This window comes from Sebastes fasciatus, chromosome 20, assembly GCF_043250625.1.
Source record: "Sebastes fasciatus isolate fSebFas1 chromosome 20, fSebFas1.pri, whole genome shotgun sequence".
In the NCBI taxonomy this organism is placed as follows: domain Eukaryota; kingdom Metazoa; phylum Chordata; class Actinopteri; order Perciformes; family Sebastidae; genus Sebastes; species Sebastes fasciatus.
The window spans coordinates 18,149,315-18,163,554 of record NC_133814.1 but is presented as its reverse complement, the minus strand read 5'-3'; the positions used below and the strand labels follow the sequence as shown (position 1 = coordinate 18,163,554).

Sequence of the window (14,240 nt, the reverse complement as noted above, 5' to 3'; positions counted from 1 at the left end):
TTTTATGTGTGAACCTCGCTGAAAAGCATTTATCTCTTCCCTCACCCATTTATTCCACTTTGACTGGAAAACAAATGAGCAGGGTTGCAGTCTGAAAAGAATTAATGGAGTGAATTATTACTACCTTCAACGTCTATCTGCTGCAACAGGCGTTTATCTTTTTCAATAAAGTGCTTCATTTACAGAGTCACTCCAGAGATGAGAGAGACGGTGTCGAATAATGGGTAATAAGCACGAAGGCAAGCACGCTAAACCATCCCGGCATCATTAAGTAGCAGCCTCAGTAGTCGTACTGCAGAGCGTACTGCTCGTGCTCACTGAAGATGAAGTCAATCATGTGAGAGGAACGCAAGCAAGGGAGGATTTTGCAAAGCAGTGCATTAAAATATTAACAGGTAATGCAGACAACTTTGGTTTTATTATCCAACATAGTAGATATAAGCCTTTGAGGTTTCTATTGCCGTCCCACCACAGTAAAAGTGAATGGAACATCAAAACAAATCAACAGCAGCAGTGTCCCGTTACATTACATTTAGTTTGCACATTCTTTTGTCCAAAGCAACTTGTAATAAGTGCATTCAAAACTTGACAGGAACAAGAGCAAGACGTCATCAGAAATTGGAAGTGCATCCCTCTCAAGCAAGCAGCTAAAAGCATGTTCAGTGCTACAGTGCAAGTGCTAGCTTTCCATTTGTTTTTAAAGAAATAAGACATAAGTGAGTGTGGTGTCAAGATGTGAGTTTCTTTGCTGCAGTGACTCAGCTGTCCTGGCTGCTGTCTGAAGACACTTCATTCGACCTCTGTGGAAGACAGACAGGCATTATCTTTTACTCTGGAAAATCCACAGACTCTCTGTTAACTGTTTTCTTTGAAAATACTTTCCGTTAAAGAAATAGTCACCATGAGAACTGTTGACAGTGTGTAGCAGGGTCACTGTTTCTGGAAAGAGATGTTACTTTTGAGCTTTTAGCCATGCTGGCGGTGTGAATCTAGGAGTCAGTCCACCACTTTGACTTAAATATCTCAACAACTAATAGATGGATTACTATGAAATTTTGTACAGGAGTCATGATCCCCAGAGGATGAATCCTACTCACTTTGGTGATATCAAGCCTGAGTTTTTCTCCAGTGCCACCAGCCAACATTTGAAATTTTTCTTATTTAGTGAAATGTCTTGGATGGATTGCTGTGAAATTCATTCACCACTTCCTCACAATTAATTCAGTGGGCATCTCCTTGGTCTGAAAAGTGAAGCCAATGCTGAAGTGCCTTAAACTTGCATTCTTTCTAACAGCCAGCAGGGGGCGACTCCTCTGGTTGCAAAAAGAAGTCTGATTGTATAGAAGTCTATGAGAAAATGACCTTACTCCTCACTTGATTTATTACCTCAGTAAACATTGTAAACATGAGTTTATGGTCTCAATTGCTAGTTTCAAGTCTTCTTCAATACAGCATGATGTTCATTTAGTAAATTATGGTCCCATTTAGAGTCAAATAGATGATAAAGCAGGGGATGCTTTAGGGCGTGGCTACCTTGTGATTAACCGGTCGCTACCACGGAGTTGTCCATGTTTTCGTCTTACAACTTTAACCACAGTGTGTTTTCAGTTCATGAAGGAGTTGGTCTCCCAATGGGTGGCGTCACGGTGACTATGTATTCTTCTTATATACAGTCTATGGGAACACTGCAGCCTCTCAGAGCTGCTAGCATGCCTGTAGACTCTCGTCTTCTTGTTAAATGTTTCAGTGCTGTGAGCAACATAAACAGAATCCTATTCACCTCCGTTGTATTGGGGTGACATCTCAATGACAGATATCCTAAAAACTTGGGATTATAAAACTATCTGCATGGTTAGATACCACTACAGTTAGAAGAAAAAAAATATTTTTTCTGTAATTTGGGTGGACTGACATTTTATCTTTTTTTTTCCTGTCATGTTCAGAGTCAAACAGTCAGGGCAGCCGGACGCCCAAGAAAACAGCTGCAAGCCGTGTCCCGTTACCGCCTCCTCACCTGTATGTGGCACCGACGGACACAACTACGCCTCTGAGGTAAAATTTAAAAAGCAAGAACTCTACATTTTTCCTTGGATACTTCTCCTTTTGCTTTATTACTGGACCATAAAAACCCTGAAAAGAAATGGAAAGCTCCCGTGTCATGGTGTTAAATAATGAGAGGAGTCCAGTCAAGAGCTGTTTCCTGCTGCGCTGACATATACGTGGACGCAGCAGGGCAGCACAGTTCATCACCGCTCGCGGGAGGACAAGTGCACCGACTCAACATGGCCACATGATTAATCACTGACGTTGTTCTGAGCGGCATCGCCGTGCACCGGCCGCTGCCAGGACTCTTTATTGATTTATATCTAGTTTTTTTAATTTTGACCTTGCATGAGAAGACAGCGGAAAATGACAGCTCATTCTTGGTGCCTGTCTCTAAGTGCAGTGTCTCATCTGAATGAGCAATCTCTCTTCTTTTTTTTTTTCCTGCGGTCACCTCCATAAATATTTTAACTGTCTCTCTCTTTCTCCTTACAGTGTAAGCTGGAGCAGCAGGCCTGCCTCGCGGGCAAAGAGTTGAACATCATGTGTACTGGCTTTTGCCCCTGCGCCACAGCCTCCGTCACCCTCACGAACACCGACACAAAACGTGGCAAGTTTCTTCACCTTCTTCTAGTTATGCATCTTAATTTTGGGCCTCACACCTCGCCGTCTGCATCGCTGTCATCCCCTTTCATGAGACGAAAAATAGAAAGCTATGAAGCGCCACACACAGCATGCCCTCAAATCAACCCAGTGCTCCACGTTTCGGGATCAATACTCACCAATTTCAGAGATTACTGTTAGCCAAATATCCCCCATGTGGTTAAACTGCTCTTTCAATCATGTAGTGATTAATTATTTAGAGTGTACACTATCTATCATTGCAGCCAAACAGTATTGATTGTCCAAGCTCTCGGGCACGTAAAAATGCCAATTGATCAAAAGGATGAAATGTTACTCCTGTTTTTCATCCAGTGCTTAGCCGGAGACTGAAAGTGGATTTCGATTGGATAATAAGCAATTCGCTGCCGTAGAGTTAATTGCGAAATAAATGTTTTCTCTGAGCAGCAGATCATACGCTTGTGAATGACAGCGTGAGCGATACACCTCGACAGCTTTGCAGCGAGGGAAACCTGTGCCTTTGATTGTGTTCACTGTACGTCAGTAAGAGCAATATAGGAAGCCTGTCTGTTGAGAAGGTGAGTCAGATTGCTGCCAAGCTTTTGAACGCTGGGATTCCCTTCTTTTTTTTTTTTTTGCTCCCTCAGAGAGCTGCACCGGCCAGGACCTGGCAGACCTGGGCGACCGCCTGAGAGACTGGTTCCAACTCCTTCATGGAAACGCAAAGCAGAATAACTCTGGCAAGCTCGGAGCTGGCACCGCTTCAGGTTAGAAAAACTCACAAAGCCGTTTCAGTCTCTGCTGCCTCTAAATTTACAACTCAATTGTCCATGCAAAGAAAATGTAACAGAAAGAAACTGAAGTGCTATGCAAATTATTAACCAACAGCGCTGGACAAGAGCCTCGTAGCCAGCTGCAAGGACTCCATCGGCTGGATGTTCTCGAGGCTGGACACCAACAGCGACCTGTACCTGGACCAAGTCGAGCTGGCTGCTATTAACCTGGATAAGTACGAGATCTGCATCCGACCCTTCTTCAACTCCTGCGACAGCTACAAGGACGGGAAGGTCTCTACGGCGGAGTGGTGCCTCTGCTTCTGGAGGGAAAGTGAGTGAAGGGATGTCCACCGGAGAGCTGAGTCTATTTCGGGTCCAATCTCTCAAATGGGTGAAATAATAGCAAGGTTACATCACAGGGAAGTAGAGGGTATGCAGTGATGTCCTTTTATTCCACCACTGAGAGGCAAAAGAAGCCTGCTACCGCTGCTAGAAACACATGAGTATCTTTAAAACTGTCTGTAGACTTTAAAATGTGACACATATACAGTATGTACTGTATGTATTTGTACAACGACACCAGGAAAATAACAGTACCTTTAGACGAATAGTTTGACATTTTAGGAAATATGCTTGTTCACTTTCTAGCTGAGAGTTGGATCAGAAGATCGATACCACTCTTATACCTGTGTGTGTTAAGTATGTAGCTAGAATCAAGAAGCTATTAGTTTTTTGTTTTACAAAGTTAGGAGAGCAATGCTTAAGTCAAGCCAGATGTTGCCTTACATGTAAAAGAATGATCCTAGGTACTTCAACACAGTGAGTCATACAGCTTATTAAATAAAAACTGGTATCGGTACTCGGTATCGGCCGATACCCAAAGCCCAGGTATCGCTGTCGGGACTGAAAAAAGTCAGATCGGTGCATCCCTATCTGAAGTTCAGAAATATGCAGACCAGTGCCTCTAAAACTAAGAAATAGTTTCAGCTTCTAAAAAGGCAAACTGACATTTTTACATTTCTTGTTGTGTGCTGCTTAAACGAAGGAGATACATCATGTTAATTAGTGACCTTTAGAGGTGCTGTTTTTTTTTGTTTTTTGTTGAGAGCTAGGCTAGTTGTTTCCTCCTGTTTCTAATCTTTATTCTAAGCTGATCGCCTCCAGGCTCCAACTCCCCGCAAGAAAGCGAATAAGCGCATTTCTCAAAATGTTTTCAGCCAATTTTCCAGCCGAATCAACATCTTCAAAAGCACGTTGTGGTTGTCTGTTGCTTCTCTTTACCCTTCGGTAGTTTGTACAAACCTATGCTTGAGTTCTCCATCCATTCTATCTATCTTCCACCGCCGCTTACCCAGGTCTGACAATATTCCCAGACACGATCAGCCGTCCTCCCTCCCCCCTGTCGAGAACAATCTGGACCTCTTTTATCTGAGTCATCTCACAGTTTGCCAGAATCACTTTCTGGCAAATACAAAGTCCTTCTTCATGGCCTCACTGAACTCAGTGTCCAACATAGTCCCACCGGAGTTTTGTCCCCCCACCTGCTGTAGAAAATGCAGTTCTTAGCTGACTCAGGGTTCCCTTGGGCTAAACTTCTTCAGCTTGACGGCTTTTCACCTTTGGTTTATTTGGTTGCCGCCACAATAGGAACCAAAAACATAGTTTTCAAATCTGGTTTGATTGTTATTTTCGACAAAGAACTTTAATTGAGAACATTGAGTTCTCTTTTTTGAGGGACAAAAATGAAAATCTTGTTTCATTTGTCAGCTGCATAGAGGCTGAAAGCAGATTAGCCGAGTTACATGGTGAGTTGGGTTAGGAGAAATGTCAGTCAAAATGATCATATAATTAACCTAAAAATAAACCCTGGTGTGCTTGAATATTCATTTAGAAATGAAAGCTTACTTTTGTCACCATGTCCCTGACATTTTATGTGTAGTTCATTCAGGTGTCTCTATGGATGTTACCTACGCTCATTTCAGCTGTGCTCATTTGCAGCATCTGCATCGTTTGACCTTTACTAAACAAATACAGGATATTCTTGGCAGTAACCTCATTTGCACGCCGATTGCTCCATTGATCAGGCATTTAACCTGCATGCAATAGATTACACCGACTCCTTAATCAATTTTTCATTACTAGCTGGTGGTATTTAAAAAGCATTAAGTGATAATGGTTTTATGATGATGATTTGGAACAGGACGTTAGACTACATGATTACAAACTGTTATTTTAACAAGCATTTATTAATGCTCTGTGTGCAAACACAATACACAATAGAAACGCTGTGAAAAACTACAAATACTCAGGAAGGTTTATCGCCTTGGGGGGTCAATAAAAAGTGTCTTTTTCTTCTTTGTTTCTATTTCTATCTATTCTAGAGGTTCAGCTCATTTCCTTGTCATTCTCGGGCTACATCCATATGTTCTTTCACCTAAGCTCTCGGCGATCGATCAGGCTCTGAGGGAATGAAATATAAGACTTCTTAAACAAATCAATACGAGCAAAAAAAAAAAAAGTGTAATTATGAAGAGCATTGATTGAGATAAAGTTTGGGGATAGCAGTTTTAGCTATCGTCTGTCATCACTTTTCTTGTTTGATTCTCGCAGAGCCGCCGTGCCTCGCCGAGCTGGAGAGGATCCAAGTGCAGGAGGCGGCCAAGAAGAAGTCTGGTAAATTTATCATTTATCATAGCAGTGCTGTGAAGTTCAAGATGGATTTGATTGAAGATTTTTTGAAACACTGCACTTGTGTAGGAACACCTGTTGGATAATTATTAATCAGTGTTCATTTTGTTAATGAAAACGATGATGAAATATATTCGTCAACGACCTCTTTTTCCATGACGGTTTGTGGGTCGATTCAGGTGCGGGTGGTTGACGAATGCATGTTTTTGCATGTTGGGCAGTGCACATTGGCTCTCATAATGGATCAGTGGGTGTGACAGAATCACGCATCACTAATGAGAACAGTCAGGAGGACTCGGAGTCATGGTATGTGTCCACAGAGGCGTTTCTTATTGCGAGGGATCGCCTCGCTTCCCAGAATTAGACGCTTGATGGGCTGCCCCTAGACACAAGGCACTGTGTCGTCACCTGATGGGACGAACGCTTCCCCTCGTGGGCTGCTGCTTCCAGCTTTCAAACCGGAACCAACATGGCGGCTCGTTTTGAAACTTTCTTCTCTTATAATATGAAAATAGTTCAACGCAAATGTGCTTCTAAAAACATTTTATGCCAGAATTAAGCCATGCAGTAGCTGAATTGAAGTTGTCTTCATTTTAGATCGACAACATTCAGTTTAAAAGTTTCTCAGGAGTTTCCAGAAGCAGCGAGTCGCACTGGACGTCCCTGATTTGCAAAAAAGTAGCCTAGACCTCAACTTTATGCAAATGAGGAGCGGTTGACGTGACGGTCCGTCTCTGAAAACGCGCTGCCACGCTACCAGAATGCATTGCACGGCTGCTTACATAGACAATGAATGGGAAGCGTTGAAAGGACGGAGGCTGTGGACACGTACCATAACTGCAAAGCTGCATTCTTTATCATTCAACCTGTGTTATTCATCAGATAATGATGAGATGAAATCTTATGTGAAATAAGTTTGACTAGAATGACAAAATTGGTAGTTTGGCTGACTGAAATGTGAAATAATCTGATGACTAAAAAAGGACATTTGACACAAGACTAACACTAATTTACAAAAATAGCTGATACAATTAAGAGAGAAAACATTTTGACAGGAAGTTGTCTAAAATGTAATGACTTTTTGGCACTAAAACGTTTTGAGTTGCCGTCGACTAAAACTAGACCAAATATAAAGGTTAAAAAATACTAAAATGTGACTAAAAATTAATAAGCATTTTCATCTAAAGACTAAATCCAAAGTTAAAACAGCTTCAGGTCCATTCAAAGCCATAAAGTTAGCCATGAATTGCACCATCTTGCCGGCGTGTGCCCCCGCTCTCGCTATGCGTCTCTGGGTGTACTCACGTAATAAGGCCTGGAGCAGCAGGCGAGAAGCTGGAGGAGGCTCATTTAAGAGATCACAAGCTCACGTCTCGGATTAGGTCCTAATCAGACTGGAGGAGGGGGGGGAAGGGGGGATTAGAGGGCAACGCTGGTTTTATGAAAGAGCGAGGCTAACTCTCCCTGAGAAACCAGCATGCTACAGTGTCTACCCAGCATGCAACACAGCTGCTTTTTTACTCTTCAGCTGCAAACCCAGAGAAATGTTCTTCCATCCCCGAGGCCCTCTTGTCTCATTGCTTGTGTTTTCTCTAGTTTTCACGGTAGTTGAGGAGAGGGGGGGGTGGTGGTTGGTGCTTGTTAGAGAACTTCGCTTTGGGTTTGACAAGAGTCTCCTGAGGGAGCCTGAAACAGTGGAGCTCTGTCACCGAGGCTGTCACTACATTTTTTACATGCCACTCTCGCAGCATAAGGAAGCACTACGCCAACATACTGTATGAAATCACATCCAGCAGCATGCTTGTGTAAAACAAACAGGGAAGCTTCCTCTGTCTCCGTGGTATTATTCTCTGCCAAAAAATCAGCCTCTCTATCCTGACTGATGGTCTTATCACAGGTTCACTAAGGCGTGCTGGCATTCTCATTTATGCTGCGCTCATCTCAGGCATCAGCATGAGGCAGCTATGTGTGCTAGTAGTATGACTATTAACAACTAGGCATGTGTGTGTGTGTGCTCGGCCATGCAGGGGTGTTCATTCCCAGCTGCGATGAGGACGGATACTACAGGAAAGTGCAGTGTGACCAGAGCCAAGGGGAGTGCTGGTGCGTCGACCAGCATGGTGGAGAGATGATGGGCACCAGAATCCATGGCAACCCCGACTGCGGTAAGAGAGGAGGGGTTATTAGGCAAAGAGATGTTTCTCACACTGTACACAGACAGAAAATCTCCATCTCCTGAAGTAATTTTCTGTCTGTAATTGAGTCCTTGAAGTCGTATTTTCTATCTGCCAGTGCAGTGAGATTTAAACTTTTTTCCAATGCAATACAGCGTGTATTTTTATTTATTTTTTCTTGATTTTAGTGCATTGACCTGCCTTATTCTTTCGTCTTTGATAATATGGACGGTTGCATCCGGAATTTCACACTAACATGCTATTTAGTACGCCAAAACAGCATGCAAGATATTTTAGTATGTCCGAAACCTTAGTATGAATTTAATAGTAAGCGTATTGCATACTATTTACGGTAAAATATTACAATATGCAACGCTGGACACTATGGCGGCATAAATACCCCACAACGCAATGCGGTAGTGACGACAACATTCATAACCCGATGTTGACGGACAGCTCTGTAACATCAGTAACGCTTCAATTTAAGTGTGAGATTTCACTTTGCTACGCGTAATAAAGTTTTAAATTAATTATCGCTTTGGTCACATGGGGTTGGCACGGGTTACCATGGTAACACGTCTCCGACCGGCAAGGAGGCTCTCAGGAAGTGACGACGTAAATTACTGCTCAGTGCGTCCGAAAAGATACATACTACTGTTTATACACACAAAAGTATGTTGAACGATCGTACACCTGTTGAGTATGTAGTGCATAGTATGTGATTACGGATGCCTTTTAGAAAATTCTCAAACAAGTTGGTTTCTATAGGCAACAGGTTTTAATATTATTTCTACATTTGGAGAGGTTTATTTCTCTTGTTTTAAGAACATTTAATAGGTTTTCAGGACTCAATTAGGAATTTCAAAACCCCATGTTGGATCTCAGTGAATTATTCTTTTGATTAATCAATTAATTATTATTGTATTATTATTATTGTTTAGTCTATAAATGTCAGAAAATAGGGAAAAATGCAGTCCAAAACCAAATGATATTCAATTTACAATGATATATAACATTAAAGAACAGACATTCTTCACATTTGAGAGGCTATAACAAGCTAATGTTTGGCATTTTTGCTGTCCGACAATTATTTGTCTCAGCATTAAAGGTACAGTGTGTAGGATTTGGCGGCATCTAGTGGTGTGGTTGCAGATTGCAACCAACTGAGTACCCCTCCACTCACTCCTCCCTTTCCAAGACTGCGCTAACGTGAGCCGCCGAGTGCAAAACCGTGGTAACGCCGTTCGCGTCGATCAGAGGCCATGCTTACCATAATAACACTACTTTAGGAGCAACGGAAGTCAGCTGGCGGTACTACGGTTTTGCATGTTACTGCAGTTTCACAAGCCTGTCGAAGAACTACGGAAAGTTTCTCTGTAGAGCCAGTGTTTGGTTTGTCCGTTCTGGGCTACTGTCGAAACATGGCGGAGCAACATGAAGAGGACCCGTAGATATGAAGGGCTCATTCTAAACTAATGAAAACACGATTCATAGTTTGTCCCTTTAATACAAAGTCCATGTATTAATCCTTTTCCAGATGAAGTAGCGGGATATTCTGGAGATTTTGGGAGTGGAGTGGGATGGGAGGATGAAGAGGAGAAGGAGGCAGAGGACACCGGAGAGGAGGCGGAAGAGGAGGAAGAGGAGGAGGGCGAGGCAGACGACGGAGGATACATCTGGTAAAACTGTCTGACCCCACGCGGAGAGCCGAGTCACAGCCGCTGGCCTGAAAATCTACAGGGACGGCTCTCTCCTCACAGCTAAAGATTTTGGGATCGGACCGGGGAGGCATGGAGTTGTGTATCATCCTGGTGGGATATGTGGTGCTGGGCAGGTCCAGGGATGAGACGATGACCAGTTTTTGTCTTAGATATGTGTAATTGCTTCATTCTCTTGTCTCTGTTTTTTGAGCGACAGAGCTTTTTTGTTTTGCCGTCCTGAAAAGCAGGACCCACTGACGACTGCACCATAGGTAGCTAAAGTCCATCAGAATTCCTATCTTGTCCGACCGCCATCTATGCATATAGAGATTACCAGTAATTTTGTATCGTGTGAACAATTGCTTGAGTATTAGAGCCGCCGTCCCACTGGAATGACTAGAGATCAGAATTTAAAGGAATAGTTTGACATTTTGGAAAACATGCGTGTTTGCTTTCTTGCCGAGAGTTCTGCGAGAAACTCGATACCATTGACGTATAAGACTGTGAAAATACATAATTAAAAAAGACTACCCAAAAGTTGCGTACAAATTATAAAAAACAAGAATCAGCGTGTTAATTAGTGAGCTTTAATGGGTGCTGGTACGCAGATTTTGTTAGCTTTGGACAGACCCAGGCTAACTGTTTCCCTCTGGTTTCAGTCTTTAGTGAATGATATGTCACTGTTGTGTTCACAACTTGTTTCTGCTGCCCTCAAGTGGCCAAAAAAATCAGTTATTGCAGCTTTGAGCTAAGCTAAGATAACCCTGGTTGTAGCTTCATATTTACATATTTATAGTGGTATTGATCTTCTTACCTATCTCGAAATATATAGCAAATAAGCATATTTAAAATGTCGAACTATTCCAGTTCAGTGCAATGAGGTTATGTATGTCCAAACTGATTCTGTATATAAATCCAGTGTAAATGATCTGTGAAGCAAGCTTCGAGGATTTATGGTTTCAAGCTACCTTCATGATAAAGGTGCACCACAGCTCATCGCAGTTTTTAAATCGTACATACTTTACGAAATACGTTGACACACACGACTATACAGGACCTACATTTCCATTTACTTTTATTGAAAACCTGTAGAATGTACTTAAATGGCCCCAAACTGCACCTCCAGTAGAAACCACTAGTCGCTGTCCTCTGCTTACTCTGAAATCATGTCAAAGAATGTGCCACGACTATGTTTTATTCTGAGTTTGCAACCTGAAAAACTGTATTTTGTGTTTATAAAAAAGAAAATGTGTGCATTACTTGAAGTTCTGTGTGTATACTTGAATTCACATTGTACTTTTATTTTCTATGAGAATATTGTTGCCATGTCTTCATTCATGCTATTGGTAGGCCAGACATTTGGTTGTTTTTAGTATTGCATGTTAGTAAATAAGAATGTACTTCTAGGCTGAGCACTTTACTAATAAAGGCACTGGAGCCAAACTGTATGTTGACTTCAATCTTTTCCAACTAATATCATCCAGAGAGAAATGTGGCTACTGTGCCATCACGGGTCACCCTAACCCTAACCCAAGTCCCACACCATCTTCCTCTGTATTTAAGGATGAGTATTTTTAGTATGATCCGGCTAGATAAAGAAAGGAACACTGTGCTGAGGTGCCTGTGGGTAACTTAAAGGGACTGTATGTAACTTTTTACACATATAAATTGTTTGTTTTTTTGCCAATTTGTGAACAGGTTGTATCCTAACTTAAAAAATGATACCTTCTGTGACTTTCTGGATGTCCTCTATCAGCCTGTAGACCGCTTTTAATGTGAAGAACCCGGTCCCGTTTTTCTGGGAAAATCCAATGGATGTGGCTTCCGCGATGACTTAGCCGTAGCTAACGTTCGGTTAGAAATGGAGTCCGCTAACGCCAACAAACGACCAGCTCCCACCACAACTCAGACTCCAACACAAACTCCACGGAAGCACGAAAAACAAAGTTATATCTAGTGAAGCTCGTTTTGCAAAACAGAAATGTGACCAACGTCGGGCAAAAACTAGTGTTGTGGCAGTATAGCAGAGCCAGTGCGAAGAGTTTTTCTGGGTCGGGAGGCTGAAGCAGGAAAAGTTAACACTAGTATCAACATCAGCCATGCCTTCGATTTATGGAGGGACCTTTGTTTGGTAGGCTAATATTACTGTCAAGCATGTGAAATATAGTTAATTGTGGTTTTAGCTGCTAATGTTGCTAACGTTAATCACCATGATGCCTGTCAATCACGTTCATTCTTGTGTGTGTCGGTAGTGCGAGCATAAGTCACTGTCGTTGACTTAACGGCCACAGGTGTCACTGTTAACAAGCAATTTCCGATTCTTACAGAGAGTCCCTTTAAATGGATTCGTAAGGTGTAGTCAGGTTGATGGTCGTTGCTGTCGGGAGGTGGTCAGGAGAGGATATGCATCAGCGACTTAACTCAGCAGATCCATATTTTCAAATTCAGTTTGTGTGCTAAAAAACAATTTTGAGCATAAATGAACTGACTCTATTTTCAGTAAGCCCACTTTACATGGAGTATTTTGCTTATTAAGCCCAAGCTGCGTGTGTAAATATGAATATTTTGCAGCACAGAACTACTTTCTCGTGACCTTTGGGTCGCCCACCTGGTGTGTAAAGCACCGATTGCTGAAGCTTATTACAGCTAAGGCCGGTTACAGCCTGCGATTACATGTGATCATGTTTAACAAGACAATTTCATCATCATCTATACGATCATTGAGCCTGCAGTGGAATAAAAACAAGAAGAAGTTGAAAGCTGCAGAGTCTCCTCTCAGTTGAGTCTCTGACGAGCAGAGGGGGATATTTGCTGGAGATATTCTGGTGCTCAGCTGCCACCTCATGCTAGAAGAACAAATTACAGCCACAATGTGAAAGACAATACTGTCAGAGGGCATATGGATGATAAAATCTGCAATGAATGGATCCGTGCCAGTTCAGTGCAATTCCCAATCCTACAGTTACAAGTTAAAATCCTGGATTAAAATTCTTAAATTAAAAGGACATTTCCAGCAGTAAAATCTTAGAAATTATTTTGTCAGGCAGCCAGTGAAGCAGGGCAGCAGGGATTGGGGTAATGAGTCACTTCTCATGGAGGGTGTTAAAAGCCTGAAAGCAGCACTCTGCAATAGCTGCAGTTGGTTGATATCACAATAAAGGGAATCACAATAATGAGGCCTGAAGATAAACGACTTTCTCAACGTCTGAGAATGAAAGGACAATCTCGGCGGTGTGCCAAAACAACTGCTCGAAAACGACAGTCCCAAAATAAATAGAGTGTGTCTCTGCAACTACAAGGTCTATTTGAATAATCTTGGTATCATAATAAAGGTAACACTTGTGAGATTTCTGCAGAGGTGTAAGCATCAGTGTATTTGTTACTGGGTATATGTAAATGAAGATGGAACACAGTATACATGAAAGATTTAATTTTCACCAAACACAACTGTACACTTTTAGAGTGAATATCACTTTGGAATGATGCAGTTGCAGCCCAACACCTAAACCATATCACAACATCTGAGCATTACCTGTGCACAGACTGATGCTAATAAAGTGAAGCAGAGCAAAGATGGAGAAGTTTTAGTAGAGGCATGTTAAGGCCGAATCTTCAAATTGGCCATATTGGTACCATCTGTGCCATTTGAAATTTTCTCAGGTACTGTAAAACTCATTTAATTTCCATTACATGTCACTTTAGGTATTCATTTAATATAAATACATCGGTTTTGGGCTTTGTTTTGAAAAATCAGCACAAAGCCTGTACTGAAGCTGCCTTATGAATGATTGCAGTACCACGATTCATCCACTAGGTGGAGACATAGACCGTGTTTTCACAGGAAGGCTGAGGGTAGGCTGTTCGATGCTGGAGGAAGGCAAAGTGCAAATGCTCCTCCGTACCATGCAAATTAATAAAGACGGCTGGAATCGACTCAAAATCGATCCAGAGACATTGGAGTAGCAGCGTTGATATGCCCTCGAACACAACTTCTTATCATAAAACAACAAAGGTAAGACATTATTTATGGTTATGACTGTATAAAGTGAATTTATTTCTGCTCTTCTCCAGCTGCTGGTTCAGTGAGTTTTGGTCGTAGCGTGATACGACTTAAACTGTTGGAATGTGGAGTCTCAACTTTCATACAGTAATGCCATATCGTTTGTGCGAGTAATAGTTAGCATGAAGTAGGAAAATCACTAGCACCACTATGTAGCCTGTTAGCGTTGTTTTTGCTG

At 42.0% G+C, this 14,240-nt stretch overlaps 1 protein-coding gene across 2 annotated transcripts in view; it reads left to right on the top strand.

Annotated features, from left to right (window-relative positions):
* The window catches only part of LOC141758512 (testican-2), a 46,468-nt gene extending 35,023 nt beyond the window's left edge, over positions 1-11,445 (top strand). For both annotated transcript variants that reach the window (XM_074620014.1, XM_074620013.1), the window contains exons 4-10: positions 1,944-2,052; positions 2,539-2,657; positions 3,316-3,431; positions 3,553-3,771; positions 6,051-6,113; positions 8,156-8,293; positions 9,840-11,445. In XM_074620014.1, the coding sequence (XP_074476115.1) occupies positions 1,944-2,052; positions 2,539-2,657; positions 3,316-3,431; positions 3,553-3,771; positions 6,051-6,113; positions 8,156-8,293; positions 9,840-9,985 (910 nt within the window). In that variant the 3' untranslated portion in view covers positions 9,986-11,445. The remainder of the gene's footprint in view (positions 1-1,943; positions 2,053-2,538; positions 2,658-3,315; positions 3,432-3,552; positions 3,772-6,050; positions 6,114-8,155; positions 8,294-9,839) is intronic.
* Positions 11,446-14,240: the final 2,795 nt, after the last annotated feature.